This window comes from Phyllobates terribilis, unplaced genomic scaffold, assembly GCF_046119375.1.
Source record: "Phyllobates terribilis strain yellow unplaced genomic scaffold, ASM4611937v1 Scaffold_5__5_contigs__length_657084704, whole genome shotgun sequence".
Classification (NCBI taxonomy): Eukaryota; Metazoa; Chordata; class Amphibia; order Anura; family Dendrobatidae; genus Phyllobates; species Phyllobates terribilis.
In genome coordinates this window covers 296293541-296315994 of record NW_027362765.1, presented here as the reverse complement: position 1 = coordinate 296315994, position 22454 = coordinate 296293541, and the positions used below count along the sequence as shown (strand labels likewise).

The 22454-nt window shown below is 45.2% G+C and overlaps 1 protein-coding gene across 1 annotated transcript in view; it reads right to left on the bottom strand.

The window, feature by feature from the left end:
- Positions 1-22039, bottom strand: part of ZDHHC5 (zDHHC palmitoyltransferase 5) — a 77871-nt gene extending 55832 nt beyond the window's left edge. The window contains exons 1-3 of the mRNA XM_073684352.1: positions 21845-22039; positions 4576-5041; positions 691-812 (exon numbers count right to left, since the gene is read on the bottom strand). Of these exons, the coding sequence (XP_073540453.1) occupies positions 691-812; positions 4576-4679 (226 nt within the window). The 5' untranslated portion in view covers positions 4680-5041; positions 21845-22039. The remainder of the gene's footprint in view (positions 1-690; positions 813-4575; positions 5042-21844) is intronic.
- Positions 22040-22454: the final 415 nt, after the last annotated feature.

Genomic DNA, 22454 nt, shown 5'->3' with positions numbered 1-22454 from the left:
TAATCACTCCCTGCACCGCCCCTATAACAGAAAGCCAGCGACTCCCGGGAAGAAATAACTTCATCCCAGTAGCTGCATTTAAGCTACTAAGGTGGTAAGGTATGGTGGCCAGGCTACTAAAGTAAGGTGGCCAGGTAGCATTGTGATACTATTCACCTGCAGATTAACCCCATATCTGCAGGTAAATAGCATTTTTAAGAGGAGACAAGTTACTTTTAAATCTAGGTTTATGCAGAGGATTTTAACACAAATAAACCCCTTCTTGACATCAGGCCTCCAAGTACTGATCGGGCTCAAGAGGTGAGCCGTACCACACACGGCAGGTGCTGGCAGTCTTAAACAGCCGGCATCTGACTGCAACAATAGTCTGTGACTGGGCTTCAAACAAGAAAGTAATTTTCTTCATTTACAAGAAAGTATTACTACAGTAGATAGAAAAAGGTTCAAGTCCCCTAAGGGGACTAGAAATAAAAATAAAAAAATTACAACTATAAAAAATGTACAAATAAAAACATTTGAATCACCCCTCCCCAGTTAGAAACAAAAAAATAATAAAATAAAACATATTTTGCATCACCTGCGACCTTAAAAGTTCAGTATGTGAAGATAGAAAATTAATTAATTTACCTGTACATTAAGTGCCATAAAGACAAATTAGAAGAGCCAGAATTGCAAACATGCAGTTCTTACCTCGAGGGAATATTCCAGGGTCCATAAAAGTGGCCATGCTGAAATTGGCCAGAACAAATAAGAACATGATGGCATTATACGCAGGGAGAGCAGGGGACACCTCCACGTTGAGCCACGGGCATCTAACAAGACAAGTTAAAGAGTTCAGCAAATCACCAGTAGATGAATATTACTGGATAACTCAACACCAATGACCTAAGCCTAGCTTGATGTACAATACAAAATTATATTGTGGTACTGTGTTAGCCAGAAAAATCAATGTAAATACTATTATGCCCAAAATTGTCAAAAGTATTCTTGGAGTGATACCTTTATTGGCTAACCAGGAAAAAAAAAAAAAAAAAAAATTATATATATATATATGTATATATATATATATATATATATATATATATATATATATATATATATATATATATATATATATATATATATATCAGGCATAACACAAATAAATGTTTGTCCTATTAATTCAAGAAATATTACAGCAGGACATTTGTTCATGAGGGGTGATGCCTTCTTATAAGCCAAGGAAATCAAATTAGGGTTTTTCCTTACAAATGGAAAGGCTGTGGGAATGTTTAATTATCTGGAGTCCCTCTGGTGGAGGTGTGAATTATATCCATGTAGTGAGTCATAAATCCAGGTGTTAAATTGAGTCCTATTGTCAAGGAATTGAATATTCTTATCAGTTTGAATTCCCAAATTTTTCTGTCCTCCTTAAAATGACCTTTCAGTATTAAGACTTTTAGATCTGTCATACAGTGTCCCGGGCCAGAGAAATGTTTTCCCACAGGAGAGTCCAGTTCATTCTTAATTGTGTGTCTGTGTAAATTCATTCTTGCTTGGATTTCTTTCCATGTACATCCTCCAATGTGGTGGACATTTTGTCAATTTTGGGCATAAAAGTATTTACATCAACTAAGGCTAGCTTCTAAATTTTCAAGTTATATACCTCATAAGTACAGAACACCAAAAATGATGGTCTGTGAGGAAGGCCCTGGACATTGCCTTCAGCGAACCTAGCCTTCTAGAAAAATATACTCTCCTGCCACTGGTCACTATGCAGATTTTTGCAAAAGAGTGAGCTTGGAATAAAATCCATTCTACCAATGCTCCTTGGAAGGGGTTTCCATTTTCAAATGATTTCAGCTCACAGACTTCTGCTAGCTACAAATAATAAAATTAGCCATACTCCTCTTCCCCCGCTGCTTCTGGTGATTGTTTACAGACTGCAGTTCAGTGTAATCATGACTACACATTTTATATGTGACCACTGCAGCCAATCACTGGGCTCAATGACTCATGTCTACAATCGGCATTACCGCTGAGTCCAGCGTTTGGCTGCAGCGGTAACATGCACTGTAGTCTATAGTCATGATGTTACCTATGATGCATGTAAACACACTGAAGCAGCGGCACAGAACCGGACTTGAAGCGGGGGGAAGGCGAGTAACGCTGATTTTATGAGTATTTTAGCTAATTCAAGCCTAAGGGCTAAGGAAATTTGACAATGGAAAACCTCTGGAAATATCAATTTGTGGGTGCAACTCCATCTGTTAACCCCTTGAAGTGGTGAGGGCTGTATAGGCATGGGTGATTTAAGTGGATTGGCCCAGTGACACATTGCCTTAGGTTTTACAATGTTGTAATAAAAGGATCCAACACATATTTTACACCCTGTGAGTCATTTACCATGCCCACAACTTGCTTTGGTGAAGCTAAACAGAGATGCAAGCTAGTAACACGTATCAAGCTCATAAAACGGTGGGAACAATGTACAGTGGGAGAAGCAGAGAAGGTTCAAAGGCAACAGGAGAGAGAAAAAGAAGAGAGACACCATGGAAAATATACCTAAAGTCAATATACAATCCACTAAGGGATCATTCATGTGTGGAGACAAGCTAGGAAAGAGTTATTTACAGTTACAGCAGTGAAACTATGTATTGACTTAGTATCAGCAGACACGAATAAAAGCATAGAATACAAAACTACAGAACTAAGCAGTGTGTGGAGGTAAGAGGAATATGAATGTCATACATGTAAAGGTGTCTCTACCAGATACAATGCCTCACTTGTCTACAGGTTGTGCCTATTATTACACTTCTACAAACTAATATCCTGCACAGTACAAAAAAAAAATAAATCACAAGGTAAGATGTGCATAGGATGTAGTGCAGCCAGATACCAGGTGAGTCTATCCTGCATATTTTGGGGTCTTTTCCATCCCACTGCACCTTTTTGGGAAGGTACAGCTTTATTCCCCATGTCCGCAGAGGGGGCAGGCTCCTCCTGGTGTGGTGTCAGAAGTCTCCCCTGCTGCTCCGCCTCCCTCCGCTCTATAATACTTTATTACATCATTTGTGCGATTTTTTTTCTTGCATATTTAGTAGTAAATACTTTTACACATTAAGCGCTATTTTACCTTTTTTCATATATCTCGGCATTTCTATTTTTTTTATACTTAGTGCTACTATTTAACGTATTTAGTACTATAACCTACATTTTTGTACTAATTTGAGCACATTTATTAGTATATTACTTTTTTTTAGCTATTTAGTACATTTTATGTTTAGTATTATTTGTGTTATAAAATATTTAGTAGTAGTATATTATTATAGGTTTACATACTTAGTACTATATTATATATTATCACTATTTCTTTTTACATATTTAAAAAACAAACAAAGAAACCCCTGACAAAGCATTTGTGAAACGCAGATCAGCTGTGCTTGGTTGGGGAGCTGTCAAACTCAGCACATGATCTAGTCTATCTCTTGTTTCAGGGAATTACTATCTTTTTGGCACTCCAATGTGAATTGTTTATTATGTGTACTTACCAATCTATCACTCCTTTTGTGTTGTACACAAGCTCATTTTGCCCTCTGTACCATTTACGGTATCTTCTTCATGGGGGTTTCCTTCTTAGTAGTGTCTTTTGTGTTGCATACTTTTATGTTTTTTAACTTTTTATTTCATAAAAGCTACACTTTATTCATTCATGTGAATACCTAGGTCTTGCACGTTGTGTAGGGTTGTTGTTTTGCTTAGATATTTAGTACATTACATATACAGAATTATTTTGGTGTTTAGTATAATATTGTTTACTACTATAGTTTTACATATTTAGTACGGTATTAATATTTTTTGCACATTTAATGTAAATCTAAAATGTAAACTGCCATGGAATATGTTGGCGCTATAGAAAAAAATATTATTAAAATTATTATTTTACTGATTTCCGTATTTTTTTTTTTTTTTTTTTTTTAGTACATAGTTATTAGATTCTATTTATCTAGTACTATTTTACTACATTGCTTTTCTTGATATAGTTAGCAATATTTTGCACATATTTATTACCATACCTATTTCTTTACATTAGGAACTATTTTATTCTTCACAGCGTTCTCCTCTATTATACGGATAAATCGTGCTTGGCCCTTTTTTGTGTTGTCACGTGACTAAATGATTAAAGGGAGGTCACCGCGTTGTTTTTTTATTTCGAAGTAGTCAGGCGCTGATGGATATATCATGAGGTTCAGACTGGTGTAATCTCTTTAGATGGTTTGTATATACTAAGTAATCCCCAAATCTGGGACAGAATTAAAGGGACAGATGGGGGTGTCAGACAGACAAATAAACGGAAGATAAATGAAGAGACACAGAAAGAAGCAGGTAGGAAAACAAAGGATCAATAAATATATGTATAAAATAAGTCTAATAGTAAATGTGTCCAGTGCATGGACGGTCAGCATGTGGAGTCAGGTAATAGGAGGTGCACCAACAGTGTCCAGAAACGGGTACAAGCTTAGCCTAAATGAGAAGATTAATGAAGGCACACATGTATTCTGCATACACAGCTTTTTACTGTCTTGCAAGACTTACGTGAAAGCGAAGAAAAGCGTTGTGGATCCCACTAGAAACACTGTTGCTGCGGCCACAGGGATGTACTTGCTGGGTTTGAATGACTTGACAGTTCCTGCAGGCATCGTGAAGATGGGAGGATGGAACTAGGGGGTACAGCATATCCCCACACAGCACTAGTAGGCAATGTGAGAAATATATACAAAAAGCAAAGTAAAGGGGGCAGTATACAAAGGCTATTAGATATGTCCCCACATGATCGAACAAATCAGCGACAAATAATTCGGGGGTCGCTAATAGTGAAAGCCTCCCCTCCTCTAAATCTCCAGAGTGAGGGGAGCATACAATGTCTTGCAGCCCTTTGCCCCCTCCCCTTATTAGTCCGTCTCCCTCTTTGCAGTAATCCCTTGGTAATCCATGTGGCTGATGACACTGGGGGCGGGGGTTCGGTCCGTGTTGGAGCTGCACTCCTGGTTGAATTCACAACCTGCGAAGAAGGATCCATGATATAGTAAACCATGCTACAAAAAGGCAGAAACTGACATAAACAGCTCGCAACACACAACCAGAAGGAGAGAAGAGGGAACAGTGATATAGGAAACCATGCTACACACAGGCATAAACAGCAAGCAACACACAACCAGCCGAGGAGAAGAGGGAACAGTGATATAGTAAACCATGCTACACACAGGCATAAACAGCACGCAACACACAACCAGCCGAGGAGAAGACGGAACAGTGATATAGTAAATCATGCTACATACAGTAATAAACAGCACGCAACACACAACCAGCCGAGGAGAAGAAGGAACAGTGATATAGTAAACCATGCAACACACAGGCATAAACAGCACGCAACACACAACCAGCCAGAGAGAAGAGGGAACAGTGATATAGTAAACCATGCTACACACAGGCATAAACAGCACGCAACACACAACCAGCCGGAGAGAAGAGGGAACAGTGATATAGTAAACCATGCAACACACAGGCATAAACAGCACGCAACACACAACCAGCCGAGGAGAAGAAGGAAAAGGGATATAGTAAACCATGCTACATACAGGCATAAACAGCACGCAACACACCACCAGACGACGAGAAGAAGGAACAGTGATATAGTAAACCATTATACACACAGGCATAAACAGCACGCAACACACAACCAGCCAGAGAGAAGAATAAACAGTGATATAGTAAACCATTATACACACAGGCATAAACAGCACGCAACACACAACAAGCCGGGGAGAAGAAGGAACAGTGATATAGTAAACAATTATACATACAGGCATAAACAGCACGCAACACACAACCAGCCGGAGGGAAGACGGAACAGTGATATAGTAAACCATGCTACATACACGCAGAAACAGCACGCAACACACAACCAGCCGAGGAGAAGAAGGAACAGTGATATAGTAAACCATGCTACACACAGGCATAAACAGCAAAAAACACACAACCAGCCGGGGAGAAGACGGAACAGTGATATAGTAAACCATGCTACACACAGGCATAAACAGCACGCAACACACAACCAGCCGAGGAGAAGACGGAACAGTGATATAGTAAACCATGCTACACACAGGCATAAACAGCACGCAACACACAACCAGCCGAGGAGAAGAAGGAACAGTGATCTAGTAAGCCATGCTACATACAGTAATAAACAGCACGCAACACACAACCAGACGAGGAGAAGAAGGAACAGTGATATAGTAAACCATGTTACACACAGGCATAAACAGCACGCAACACACAACCAGCCAGAGAGAAGAATTAACAGTGATATAGTAAACCATTATACACACAGGCATAAACAGCTCGCAACACACAACCAGCCGGGGAGAAGAAGGAACAGTGATATAGTAAACCATTATACACACAGGCATAAACAGCACGCAACACACAACAAGCCGGGGAGAAGAAGGAACAGTGATATAGTAAACCATTATACACACAGGCATAAACAGCACGCAACACACAACAAGCCGGGGAGAAGAAGGAACAGTGATATAGTAAACCATTATACACACAGGCATAAACAGCTCGCAACACACAACCAGCCGGGGAGAAGAAGGAACAGTGATATAGTAAACCATGCTACACACAGGCATAAACAGCTCGCAACACACAACCAGCCGGGGAGAAGAAGGAACAGTGATATAGTAAACCATGATACACACAGGGATAAACAGCACGCAACACACAACCAGCCGGGGAGAAGAAGGAACAGTGATATAGTAAACAATTATATATACAGGCATAAACAGCACGCAACACACAACCAGCCGGAGAGAAGACGGAACAGTGATATAGTAAACCATGCTACATACACGCAGAAACAGCACGCAACACACAACCAGCCGAGGAGAAGAAGGAACAGTGATATAGTAAACCATGCTACACACAGGCATAAACAGAAAAAAACACACAACCAGCCGGGGAAAAGACGGAACAGTGATATAGTAAACCATGCTACACACAGGCATAAACAGCACGCAACACACAACCAGCCGAGGAGAAGACGGAACAGTGATAAAGTAAACCATGCTACACACAGGCATAAACAGCAAGCAACACACAACCAGCCGGGGAAAAGAAGGAACAGTGATATAGTAAACCATGCTACACACAGGCATAAACAGCACGCAACACACAACCAGCCGGGGAGAAGACGGAACAGTGATATAGTAAACCATGCTACATACAGGCATAAACAGCATGCAACACACAACCAGCCGGTGAGAAGGAACAGTGATATAGTAAACCATGCTACACACAGGCATAAACAGCACGCAACACACAACCAGCCGAGGAGAAGACGGAACAGTGATCTAGTAAACCATGCTACATACAGTAATAAACAGCACGCAACACACAACCAGCCGAGGAGAAGAAGGAACAGTGATCTAGTAAGCCATGCTACATACAGCAATAAACAGCACGCAACACACAACCAGCCGAGGAGAAGAAGGAACAGTGATATAGTAAACCATGCTACACACAGGCATAAACAGCACGCAACACACAACCAGACGAGGAGAAGAAGGAACAGTGATATAGTAAATCATGTTACACACAGGCATAAACAGCACGCAACACACAACCAGCCAGAGAGAAGAAGTAACAGTGATATAGTAAACCATTATACACACAGGCATAAACAGCACGCAACACACAACAAGCCGGGGAGAAGAAGGAACAGTGATATAGTAAACCATTATACACACAGGCATAAACAGAACGCAACACACAACCAGCCGGGGAGAAGAAGGAACAGTGATATAGTAAACCATGATACACACAGGCATAAACAGCACGCAACACACAACCAGCCGGGGAGAAGAAGGAACAGTGATATAGTAAACCATGATACACACAGGCATAAACAGCACGCAACACACAACCAGCCGAGGAGAAGAATGAACAGTGATCTAGTAAGCCATGCTACACACAGGCATAAACAGCACGCAACACACAACCAGCCGAGGAGAAGACGGAACAGTGATATAGTAAACCATGCTACATACAGTAATAAACAGCACGCAACACACAACCAGCCGAGGAGAAGAAGGAACAGTGATATAGTAAACCATGCTACACACAGGCATAAACAGCACGCAACACACAACCAGCCGGAGAGAAGAAGGAACAGTGATATAGTAAACCATTATACACACAGGCATAAACAGCACGCAACACACAACAAGCCGGGGAGAAGAAGGAACAGTGATATAGTAAACCATTATACACACAGGCATAAACAGCTCGCAACACACAACCAGCCGGGGAGAAGAAGGAACAGTGATATAGTAAACCATGCTACACACAGGCATAAACAGCTCGCAACACACAACCAGCCGGGGAGAAGAAGGAACAGTGATATAGTAAACCATGATACACACAGGGATAAACAGCACGCAACACACAACCAGCCGGGGAGAAGAAGGAACAGTGATATAGTAAACAATTATATATACAGGCATAAACAGCACGCAACACACAACCAGCCGGAGAGAAGACGGAACAGTGATATAGTAAACCATGCTACATACACGCAGAAACAGCACGCAACACACAACCAGCCGAGGAGAAGAAGGAACAGTGATATAGTAAACCATGCTACACACAGGCATAAACAGAAAAAAACACACAACCAGCCGGGGAAAAGACGGAACAGTGATATAGTAAACCATGCTACACACAGGCATAAACAGCACGCAACACACAACCAGCCGAGGAGAAGACGGAACAGTGATAAAGTAAACCATGCTACACACAGGCATAAACAGCAAGCAACACACAACCAGCCGGGGAAAAGAAGGAACAGTGATATAGTAAACCATGCTACACACAGGCATAAACAGCACGCAACACACAACCAGCCGGGGAGAAGACGGAACAGTGATATAGTAAACCATGCTACATACAGGCATAAACAGCATGCAACACACAACCAGCCGGTGAGAAGGAACAGTGATATAGTAAACCATGCTACACACAGGCATAAACAGCACGCAACACACAACCAGCCGAGGAGAAGACGGAACAGTGATCTAGTAAACCATGCTACATACAGTAATAAACAGCACGCAACACACAACCAGCCGAGGAGAAGAAGGAACAGTGATCTAGTAAGCCATGCTACATACAGCAATAAACAGCACGCAACACACAACCAGCCGAGGAGAAGAAGGAACAGTGATATAGTAAACCATGCTACACACAGGCATAAACAGCACGCAACACACAACCAGACGAGGAGAAGAAGGAACAGTGATATAGTAAATCATGTTACACACAGGCATAAACAGCACGCAACACACAACCAGCCAGAGAGAAGAAGTAACAGTGATATAGTAAACCATTATACACACAGGCATAAACAGCACGCAACACACAACAAGCCGGGGAGAAGAAGGAACAGTGATATAGTAAACCATTATACACACAGGCATAAACAGAACGCAACACACAACCAGCCGGGGAGAAGAAGGAACAGTGATATAGTAAACCATGATACACACAGGCATAAACAGCACGCAACACACAACCAGCCGGGGAGAAGAAGGAACAGTGATATAGTAAACCATGATACACACAGGCATAAACAGCACGCAACACACAACCAGCCGAGGAGAAGAATGAACAGTGATCTAGTAAGCCATGCTACACACAGGCATAAACAGCACGCAACACACAACCAGCCGAGGAGAAGACGGAACAGTGATATAGTAAACCATGCTACATACAGTAATAAACAGCACGCAACACACAACCAGCCGAGGAGAAGAAGGAACAGTGATATAGTAAACCATGCTACACACAGGCATAAACAGCACGCAACACACAACCAGCCGGAGAGAAGAAGGAACAGTGATATAGTAAACCATGCTACACACAAGCATAAACAGCTCGCAACACACAACCAGCCGGGGAGAAGAAGGAACAGTGATATAGTAAACCATGCTACACACAGGCATAAACAGCACGCAACACACAACCAGCCAGAGAGCGTACGCTATAAGAGTGGAAATTGCACTGTATCATCTGATTTATGACTTTTAGCCTGAAGTAGGTGTTTTTTTCATTAGTAATTTGTGCATTTTTGAGTAAAACAAGTAATGCAAGTACATTCATGGTGTGATGGAAGAAAGCCAAAAAATCCAACTCAGAGCTTTTCACAGTGCAATGTCCAGGCTTGTTCAACAGCTAGCTGGATCTTCCTGCTGGCATTTAGCCCGGCACTTATTATACTACCTATAGCAGTGCCAATGTAAATGAGGAATCAATATACTCTATGCAAGTATCCTTCCCCATGTCAGTCATTCACATACAGCACTGGGAAAGCGCAAGAGAACAGCCCGTCTTGGCATCGTGCATGCTGTGTGCAGATATAGGTGTCCTGCAATTGCTCTAAAAGGGGGCTATACCCACATAAAATTCATTTTACATGGTTTCAATTCTTCCCCCTTCACTGTAGAATATATGGACATGGGTGTTTCTACACCATTTTTTTCAGCCTAAGAACCTAAATCCAGTTACAGATCCCAAAGAAAAACTTATACATGTAATTATAAGTCCAAAGCAATGTTAGAGAAGGCATATGGAAGAAAATGAGCTGCATTTTCCATGGTTCTGGGCGGTTCTACAGCTCCAGATGGTAAAATCGTAACAGAACAACCCTTCACCAAAAACCTATACCCCTGTCAATTACTGATCCTCATTGGTGCTGCACCCCACCTTCCCCATTTTTATAGCAGTTGAAGTAGAGACAGGAAACAGGAGTCCATGGTCAGACTCCTATATTAGACACGTGCTGGAGATTGTGCCCGACATCCTCACAACAGTTCCTGAAGTGCTGAAATTAGTCATCCTACACCTCAACGATAAAAAATATTATGTGTAAATCTAATCTATCTATCTATCTATCTATCTATCTATCTATGGTGGCAAACATGTCTTCCATTCCTCATATTTAGTATAATATAATATATTTATTACATGCATATACAGTTGTGCTAAAAAGTTTACATACCCCAGCAGAATTTTTCCTTTCTTGGTCTTGTTTCAGAGAATATGAATGATAACAAAAAAATTTTTTTTCCATCTTAATGACAACCAAAAACATCAAAATGACCCTGATCAAAAGTTCACATACCCAAGTTAATACCTTGTATTGCCCCCTCTAACATCAATGACAGCTTGAAGTCTTTTGTGGCAGTTGTGGATGAGGTTCTTTATTTTCTCAGATGGTAAAGCTGCCCATTCTTCTTGACAAAAAACCTCCAGTTCCTGTAAATTCCTGGGCTGTCTAGCATGAACTGCGCGCTTGAGATCTCCCCAGAGTGGCTCAATGATATTGAGGGCAGGAGACTGAGATAGCCACTCCAGAACCTTCACTTTATTCTGCTGTAGCCAATGACAGGTCGAATCGGCTTTGTGCTTTGGATCGTTGTCATGTTGGAAAATCCAAGTACGTCCCATGCGCAGCTTCCGGGCTAATGAGTGCAAATTTGCCTCCAGTATTTGCTGAGAACGTGCTATATTCATCTTTCCATCAACTTTTACCAAGTTTCCTGTGCCTTTGTAGCTCACACGTCCCCAAAACATCAGCGATCCACCTCTGTGCTTTACTGTAGGAATGGTGTTCCTTCCATCATAGGCCTTGTTGACCTCTCTCCAAATGTAACGTTTACGGTTGTTGTCAAAAAGTTCAATTTTGGTCTCATCACTCCAAATTACCTTGTTTCAGAAGTTTTGAGGTTTGTCTCTGTGCGGTTTGGCGTATTGTAGGAGAGATACTTTGTGGCATTTGCGCAGTAATGGCTTTCTTCTGGCGACTCGACCATGCAGCCCATAAGTGTCTCCTTATTGTGCGTCTTGAAACAGCCACTCCGCTAATTTTCAGAGTCCTGAATTACAACTGATGTTATTTGTGGGGTTTTTTTTGCATCCCGAATAATTTTCATGGGCAGTTGTGGCCGAAATTTTTGTTGTTCTACCCGACCGTGGTTTGGTTTTTACAGAGCCCCTGATTTTCCATTTGTTAATCACAGTTTGAACGCTACTGACTGGCATTATCAATTCCTTGGATATTTTTTTTTGTATCCGTTTTCTGTGTTATATAGTTCAACCTTTTCCCGTAGATCCGTTGACAATTCTTTTGCTTTCCCCATAACTCACAATCCAGAGACGTCAGTGGCTGGATGAAAGATGCAAGAGTCTGTCTGGATCCCAGAAAAGCTGAGTGAGTTTATGCACACACATTGATTACAAGCAAACAGGTCACAGGTGAGGATGTTACCTTTAGTAGCCATTCAAACCCATTTGTATCACACTCTCTGCATGTTATCATGCCAAAATCACCAGGGTATGTGAACTTTTGATCAGGGTCATTTGGATGTTTTTGGTTGCCATTAAGATTTAAAAAGAGAAAACACAGTAGTTTGACAATAAATGGCTTCACCCAACCAGTAACCATGAGTGGAGACAAAGCTTTTTTGTTATCATTCTGCCGGGGTATGTAAACTTTTGAGCACAACTAAATTTATTATATATATATATATATATTATATATATATATATATATATATATATATATATATATATATATATATATATATATATATATATATATATATATATTATAGTACAGACCAAAAGTTTGGACACACCTCAAAGATTTTTCTGTATTTTCATGACTGAAAATTGTACATTCACACTGAAGGCATCAAAACTATGAATTAACACATGTGGAATTATATACTTAACAAAAAAGTGTGAAACAACTGAAAATATGTCTTATATTCTAGGTTCCTCAAAGTAGCCACCTTTTGCTTTGATGACTGCTTTGCACCCTCTTGCCATTCTCTTGATGAGCTTCAAGAGGTAGTCACCGGAAATGGTCTTCCAACAATCTTGAAGGAGTTCCCAGAGATGCTTAGCACTTGTTGGCCCTTTTGCCTTCACTCTGCGGTCCAGCTCTCCCCAAACCATCTCGATTGGGTTCAGGTCTGGTGACTGTGGAGGCCAGGTCATCTGGCGCAGCACCCCATCACTCTCCTTCGTGGTCAAATAGCCCTTACACAGCCTGGAGGTGTGTTTGGGGTCATTGTCCTGTTGAAAAATAAATGATGGTCCAACTAAACGCAAACCGGATGGAATAGCATGCCGCTGCAAGATGCTGTGGTAGCCATGCTGGTTCAGTATGCCTTCAATTTTGAATAAATCCCCAACAGTGTCACCAGCAAAGCACCCCCACACCATCACACCTCCTCCTCCATGCTTCACGGTGGGAACCAGGCATGTAGAGTCCATCCATTCACCTTTTCTGCATCGCACAAAGACACGGTGGTTGGAACCAAAGATCTCAAATTTGGACTCATCAGACCAAAGCACAGATTTCCACTGGTCTAATGTCCATTCCTTGTGTTCTTTAGCCCAAACAAGTCTCTTCTGCTTGTTGCCTGTCCTTAGCAGTGGTTTCCTAGCAGCTATTTTACCATGAAGGCCTGCTGCACAAAGTCTCCTCTTAACAGTTGTTGTAGAGATGTGTCTGCTGCTAGAACTCTGTGTGGCATTGACCTGGTCTCTAATCTGAGCTGCTGTTAACCTGCGATTTCTGAGGCTGGTGACTCGGATAAACTTATCCTCAGAAGCAGAGGTGACTCTTGGTCTTCCTTTACTGGGGCGGTCCTAATGTGAGCCAGTTTCTTTGTAGCGCTTGATGGTTTTTGCAACTGCACTTGGGGACACTTTCAAAGTTTGCCCAATTTTTCAGACTGACTGACCTTCATTTCTTAAAGTAATGATGGCCACTCGGTTTTCTTTACTTAGCTGCTTTTTTCTTGCCATAATACAAATTCTAACAGTCTATTCAGTAGGACTATCAGCTGTGTATGCACCAGACTTCTGCACAACATAACTGATGGTCCCAACCCCATTTATAAGGCAAGAAATCCCACTTACTAAACCTGACAGGGCGCACCTGTAAAGTGAAAACCATTTCCGATGACTACCTCTTGAAGCTCATCAAGAGAATGCCAAGAGTGTGCAAAGCAGTCATCAAAGCAAAAGGTGGCTACTTTGAAGAACCTAGAATATAAGACATATTTTCAGTTGTTTCACACTTTTTTGTTAAGTATATAATTCCACATGTGTTAATTCATAGTTTTGATGCCTTCAGTGTGAATGTACAATTTTCATAGTCATGAAAATACAGAAAAATCTTTAAATGAGAAGGTGTGTCCAAACTTTTGGTCTGTACTGTATGTGTATAGTAGGAGAGAGCAGGGTGCGGAGAAGCCTTAGGACTAGTCTCCCGTGCAGCTTAGTCCGTAGACAGCTTTTACAAGTATGTTTTCTCGGAAACGCCGCAGCTGTCTAAAGTAAAACCTAAGTGGCTGAAATGACAAGACCCATGTGTGATACATGCTGCATGTGGTTCGGGCTCCATGAATCAACCATCGGGTTCATAATAAGCAATTCACAATGTTTTCATTCAGACAATTTCCATGTGGCATTTTCATTTCCTTCCTACAGTCAGATGTCTATTCTTCAATGAGCCGACCATCGGTGCTGGACAGTCCATGGCTGCTTCTGTAATGGTCATGGCTTCCCTTGTACCTGCTGGGCCAAGCTGACTGTCCAGAGCGGACCCCCGATCTGCCGGTTGTGCTCCAGCACAAGAGACTCCGCTGCTCGGCTTATGTAGAGAGCACAGGCTGCACTAAATGTTCCCGGCACTCTGCAGACAGCAGCCTCAGCCAGGAGGACTTTTATGGCAGTCTGCGGCTCTACTAACCACGCCACCCAAGTATTTCATTAACATGTATACACCAGAGAATTACTGGTAATGCACAATGTAATCCAAACTACAAGGCGTAAAGCGCCTCCCAGAAATGCACCGGAGTGCCAGCTGCCAGACAAGGGGCGATTCATTGGCATCGTACCTCACAATATACAGTCAGATTTAGGTTCTTAACGGGAATCTGTCACCAGGTATTTGCTAAGTGATCTGAGAACAGCATAGTGTAGAGGTAGAGACCCTGATTCCAGCAATGTATCACTTACTGGGACTGTGCGTTGTTGTCTCAATTACATCAGTGTTTTATCAGCAGAAGATTATCACTATAGGACTAGGTGTCCTCCTGCTCAGTATAACCCCCACCACTGATCAGCAGCTTTCTACCAATGTACAGTATACACAGAAAGCTGCCAATCAGTGGTGTGGACAGGGTTATACAGAGCTCAGCATTCTGAGCACTGCTAGATCTGCAGCAGAGAAAACAGGGATTTTATCAAAACTGCAGCAAACAGTAAGTGACATCACTAGAATCAGGGTCTCTGTCGCTATCTCATGCTCCTCTCAGATTATATTGCAAAAATCTGGCAGCATATTCCCTTTAATACCCTAAAAACAGGACAGGGAATCCAGGGTTAACAATGAAAGATGACTTCTGCTAAGGAATCTGTAGGTAATCAGCACGTATGACTGCAAGCCTTGGAGTGCACCAAGATTATCAAGAAGGGGAATGTTTAGACAAGCGCGTCACAGGCATGGCACCCGCAAATGACGATACAATACTCCTTTCTAGTGGCCAGAGTGGAGAGCCACTGCAAAGAACAGACCACGAGTAGAATGTAATACCACATTTCTCCAGTAGTGGCCGCTGTGCCCTGCAGCTTCCCAGAATTCCAACTGTTGGAAATGATTAGAGAGAAGGTGGTCCAGGAGGAACAAGCAGGGGTATTCCCCCAATCCCATAGTGGCTCATTGTCTCCCACTGTCGGGATGAACAACTTCTCAAATAAAAAGGGAACACATCTCTACACTGCAAACCCCCAAAGCCCCAGAGGTTCAGTATGTTTATACGTGGTTGTCCAGGGACCCAGGTCCAGCTATGTAGCACCCCCTTCAGGGCACGTGTTGGACAAGCACACACTGCACTAGAGGCTCTGTTACTCACGCAGTGCACTGCTTGTCTGTGATAGGAACAGGAGAGCACGCACGCAACGATCACCATTAACCCATCCATCATTTATGGTGCAGGGGGCCCTGGGGAAGTACAGTTTGCAACAATAAATTTTTGCAGCCCTATAGAACCAGTATGACATGGTCTGCTACGGGTGCTATGGCCTCCAGTCTTCTGGGGACCCTGGATCGTGGCTTCGCCTCCCTGACATCTGCTGGTCACTCAGCTCCGCTCTCTCTTTGATCACCTGGGACCTTACTAAGCTGCTGGAAACAAAGCGCCGCTGGGAAGGCTGCAGGAGACAAAGCGCCGCTGGGAAGGCTGCAGGAGACAAAGCGCCGCTGGGAAGGCTGCAGGAGACAAAGCGCCGCTGGGAAGGCTGCAGGAGACAAAGCGCAATAGTATACGACTCTCCAGAAGTTGTGAACGTACAACCCCAGTGTCAGAGGGAATAAGAGGTAAGACACTGTCAGAGAGAATAAGAGGTAAGAGTCAAGGAGATATCAGCAGTGTCTGCTACCCCCTGCCAGATCACAGCTTAGGTCATCATTGACTATTGGGGTCTGCTCTCCGATTCCCCCGCCCGCTGATCAGCCCCCATTATTCTTCATACAGGCACAACAATGAAGCCCCTTCTCTGTTCTGATCTGTGGGGTTCCCAGAGGTCGCAAAGCCACCAATCATTTATGGTCTATCCTAAGGGGGTTGGTAATGGAGAGGCCAACACTCTGCCCATCCTGGCTGCATCATTTTCTTTCACGGTCATGTGGCCCTTTGAAAGCCGAAGGTGGGCAGAATTTCAATCGCACCCTTAGGACAAGCAATAAAAGGTAGGGTCTTGGAGAAGCAAGTCCTAATAAATACATACAGTACACGAGACAACGACATGCTGCAGACCGACATCAAAGCCAATTACTGCTAAGAGATTTCCCACTAACAGGATCATATGTTTGCAGGGCGGCTCCAGAGATAAAAATACTGCTCTCATATGCCCCCCGGCATCTCCAGACCGTGGCATCTCCCATCATAAACTGGTGTAACCCATAATACAGCACATGCACAACGCAAGTCTCACTCAGGTGACCCATTCCCCGGAGATGGCAGAGTAACCCATCACAGACCTGAAGCGACACATACTCACTGCGCAAAGGCTGCCGCCAGTCAGGCCACAGTCCGGCGCGCAAAGGCTGCCGCCAGTCAGGCCACAGTCCGGCGCGCAAAGGCTGCCGCCAGTCAGGCCACAGTCCGGCGCGCAAAGGCTGCCGCCAGTCAGGCCACAGTCCGGCGCGCAAAGGCTGCCGCCAGTCAGGCCACAGTCCGGCGCGCAAAGGCTGCCGCCAGTCAGGCCACAGTCTAGTGTAAGTGCTGACACCAATCAGTCCGCAGTCTAGTGTTGGCACTGTCCCTGGTCAGTAATGCCTATGTATTAGTATAGGCCCAGTTTCAATACCACCCCCAATAGCATCAGAGAGGACGTGCCATGTATCCTCAGAAGATGACCTACTGTTGGTGTTTCCGCTAAGTGCATGTTTATTCTATATTGACCACGGGGTGGCCCATCACATTGCATACATGCATAAGGTCCCTAATGAATGGCAGCAAGCAGAGATCTTGTATGAGAATAGCAGAACCTCACACAATGACGGCAGACGTACAGGTGATGGTCTGTCGGCCATTCCTGCAGTACAGCCCTCCTGCCCATAACAGGGGGTGTAAGCACAGTGTTCTACTCCTGATTTCTACTTTTTCAGGCAAACAGTTATATAACCTGAACCTGCCGGTGATAGCTCCCATTAGGATTAGAAAGTACTACTGTGTGACAAGCATAGCCTTCAGCACAACAATGACACATCCATGAGTCACAGCCTAGCATTAGCTTCAGTGCTATCCTTCACAGGTGTAAAATATGAGAAACATTTTAACCCAATAATCTAGAAACTCTGCTAATTCATTGGTACAGAATTGGTGAATGAGAGTTCGTAGGGACATTCTTCCCCCATTATCAGCCCCTGTATACAGACCAGCGATCAACCAAAGAACTAAGAATACAATTGTCCGTTGGGTGATCAGACTGTTGTCTAGTGCAGGACAGAACAATCATATTGAGCTGCCCCCATCGGTGCTCATCCTGTGTAAACCTGCACTCATTGAGGTGCATAGGAGGCAAAAATCATCACCGGTACTGCATTATAATGTATAATCTCAGAACCAGGAGACTGACCAGAATGAACCAGAGTGGAGATACCTCCGATTACAGCCACTTTGTCAACACCTCTCCCATTATAACTAGTGACCGTAATATACCGGAATTCTTGTTAGGGGTTGCAGGTGTCGGACCCCCAGTGATCGATGACTTATCACCCATCCTTCAGGCCTTATCAGTCATACGTGTTCTGTCTGTTTTCCCACTGACCAAACATGGGCACATTACATTCTATGGGGCTATTCACATGTCCGGAGACATGTCCTCCTCTGGTCTGTTGTACAGACATAACTCGCCCATTCAAATGAAGGAGATGGGTGGGAAAAAATGGACGTTTTTGTTCCATTTGTAAGGAGGCTTTAGTGCACCATCACAGAGGACATACATTCAGCGAAATCTGCAGCTTTTTTTGGGAGAATACCTTAAGTGATCACATTTTTTTTGCAGAGGAAAGTAAGGGCCACACTGTGCCCATGTAAATCCATGGATGGCCTGTGTAATGAAGAACCGCTCCCTCACAGGGCCTAGGGGCGAGGATCCTGAACCTACAATTCTCTGATGGGGTGTATGGAATGGGTTTCAGAAACCCCTTTGTAGGAGCAGCCGGGACTGCCACGTTGACTTCATGCAGCAGTACCAGGCTTTTTATGTTTGCAGAACAATACCTGCAGCCTGTAAATAAAGACCACATGGCACTCGATCAACAATAGATAACATGGGCACAGCCATGACCCGCGGCCGCTTGTGACGAATACACTCATCCTAAATGGGCAACATTGAGACACCTTTGATCCTCAGCAGCTCCTCCCGGGGAAGGCTTGGGCACGCCTACCATCTGGAGGCCATGGATGACCCCTCCACTCTTCCCTTGTTTTCCTAAGACCTCTATCTTTGCTGTCTGGGAAAGGAAGTTAGCTAATGTAGCACCCTGAGGATTCGGCTGCTACAGGGGTATTGCACCTCAATCCAGAGGTGTGATATTCCACTCCCGGGTAAGGATGGAGTGTGGAACTGAGCTCGGTAGGCTGCATGCACTACATACATCCCATTTCCGAGGAACAGGCCGACGGTACTCCCACTTAGAAATGTGCAGGTACGACCGAGTCTGTTCCTGGCTGGAGTGGGAGGGGGGTGGTACATCCCAAGTAGTGTAGGGGCAGATAGGGGGAGCAGCCTGGGTAAAGATAGGAGCTCATTGGGTGCTGGTCACCTGAGCTCACACATAGAGGGTGTATATAAGGTGGGCACCATCAAAGATCAGGGTCAGTCTGTCAGAGTCAGTCTGTCAGTTGCAGAGAGAAAGTCAGTCAGCCACAGTCAGTCTGCCACAGTCGGTCAGTCTGTCAGAGCAGAGCAGAGGAAGAGGAGCAGAGAAGCCCCAGAGAGAGAGAGAGGAGAAAGCAAGAGAGACCCAGAGGGGGAAGCAGAAGAGAGGACTCTAAGACCCCAAATCCAATCCACGGGTGAAGAGTCGGCATCAGGGTACCGGAACCCAAGCTGGTGGGGGCAAAAACACACCCCAGCCAGAGACCGGAGGCCGTGGGCAGCGTCTGCCACGGCCACCCACCACATCCACCACGAAGGCATACCACGTGGAGGGTCAGGGAACCCAAGGCCAAGGGTCTCCCAACAGAACGCCCGAGGGAGCTGGACCTGGGTGGATCACTAGTGGGGACGGCCAGAGAAAGGACAGAAGGAGAGCTCAGGGTCACGCTCCGGACTCGCTTGGGGGTTGGCTGGATCCAGGACCTGGTGGACGCAGCACGGCTCGGGAGGTCACTTGAAGCTGGAGTGACCGGAACATCAGCAGTGAGTAAATACCCTTAACTGCATAACCCGACTCTGTCTTCATTTAACACCTATGCTGTACCACCACAACCCCCATCCTCTGCACCTGACCCCCTGAGGCTATACCCCACCCGTTGGGGGTTATACTATCACAAGCTGCACCTACACCATCAGCCTCAGCGGACCCTGCTGCAGCGGCGGCCATTGTGACCGCAATACAACGGGTGGCGTAGTCGACAATAAAGAACTTAATAACATCTGTAGGACTGCCACATACAACTCAGTTTGACACCCTGGGCACGGACCGGGTCACAGCCACTCGGAAGACTACAACCCCCATCTGATCCGGCTCCGGATATTCTCCCTAAAAGAATATGGCCCAGGGGGCGCGTCACTAACACAGACATGGGCATTAGCACAAGTGTCGCTATGCCTGGAGTACCCAGCTGGCACCGTGCCCTGTGAGACCAGGGAACACCAATAAGTACTGACCACAAACCTGACAATCCAGTCTGACGACCCGATCACAAAACAACATAGATCTATGAGCAATGTGGCCGCCTACATTTTGATGTGTAGAGCAAGCAGCACATGTATGGGGGATGGGGCAGCGGGATGCTAGAGGGCACTGACTGTCCTCTCCATGTGAGGACCCCCAGAGAAAATAGGCAACCTCCACCAGATCCCAACATTGGGGTGGGACCATGGTGATGTGTGGGGTATGGAGCTGACGAATGGAAAATAGGTACAGGTCAATACTAGGAGGATTCCTACAGAAAGAGACAAGCAGTGGCAGCCTACCAATACCTGGTCCAGGTGGGGGTGATCAAGGGCATACACGGGTACAGCCAGGGAAATGTATAGGTAAGGCCATAGAAACCTGTACTCAGGTGCTGCTAGGCACAGGGGGTAGGTGATCAGGGCACACAGGGTAATGTATCTAATAAGCATGTATCTAAGCCCGTGTCAGGGACCATCAGAGGAGGCGGCTGATCTGTAGTGATCGGGTGCTGCCAGGCACAGGGGGCGGGGCGATGCCTAGCGATCGGGCGCTGCCAGGCACAGGGGGCGGCTGATCTGTAGTGATCGGGTGCTGCCAGGCACAGGGGGCGGCTGATCTGTAGTGATCGGGTGCTGCCAGGCACAGGGGGCGGCTGATCTGTAGTGATCGGGTGCTGCCAGGCACAGGGGGCGGCTGATCTGTAGTGATCGGGTGCTGCCAGGCACAGGGGGCGGCTGATCTGTAGTGATCGGGTGCTGCCAGGCACAGGGGGCGGCTGATCTGTAGTGATCGGGTGCTGCCAGGCACAGGGGGCGGCTGATCTGTAGTGATCGGGTGCTGCCAGGCACAGGGGGCGGCTGATCTGTAGTGATCGGGTGCTGCCAGGCACAGGGGGCGGCTGATCTGTAGTGATCGGGTGCTGCCAGGCACAGGGGGCGGCTGATCTGTAGTGATCGGGTGCTGCCAGGCACAGGGGGCGGCTGATCTGTAGTGATCGGGTGCTGCCAGGCACAGGGGGCGGCTGATCTGTAGTGATCGGGTGCTGCCATGCACAGGTGGGGTGATTCGGGCACACACTGGCACCACCAGGGTAATGTATAGATGAGACGGGCAGGACACAGACGGGAAATCTCAGACGTCCACTCGTACCTCCACAGACCGTCACGCAGCCCATCGCGACCCCAGGCGGCACAGTTCAGTACAGGTAACACATAATCACGCGGGGAGCAGCAGAGATCGTGATATCTGCTCCAATCCCGGGTCGACATAACAACCGGGAGCTGGACGCCCCGAACACCACTTTGTTATTCTTACCTGGCAATTAAAGGGTGTCGATGTAGTTTTCAGGCCCCTCCCACATATAATCGGGGAGTCTATCGCGATTTGTTGCGGTTAGTCCTCTCCGCTGTAGCCTCCGGTGGTTCGCGTTTCCCTGGACTTCACTCAACTAGCTCTCGGGCCTAGTCACGTCCTATTGGATGTTACAGAGAGTGACGTCAATAGCAGCGGCGTTCCTCTCGGCTTCTGATTCGCTGAGGGGTTATCCCCGCCCCCGTCAGTGATTTCCGAGCTCTTGCGCTCTATTTGGTTCTTTACGAGAAGCGAGGCTGTGATTGGTTGGCGCGGAGAATGGCATTTACTAGAGGAGAAGACAGGCTGGCTATACTGCGAGCACTTTATAGGCTCTGACAAAATGGCCGCCGCCTGTCAGCAGAGGAGGCTGAGCCCTGGAGAGACTCTGCACTTCCTGAGGAGAACACAACATATACACTTCTATCGGTTGGTCTTTACTAGAGGCCTATGTGTGAACATTGCAACTCGGTAACAATGAGTATTTCCACATTAATGAGGTATTCCCATCTGCTACATTCATGACCTATGCTCAGGATCCTCCATCAGTGTGTAGGAGATGCAGGTCCCACCA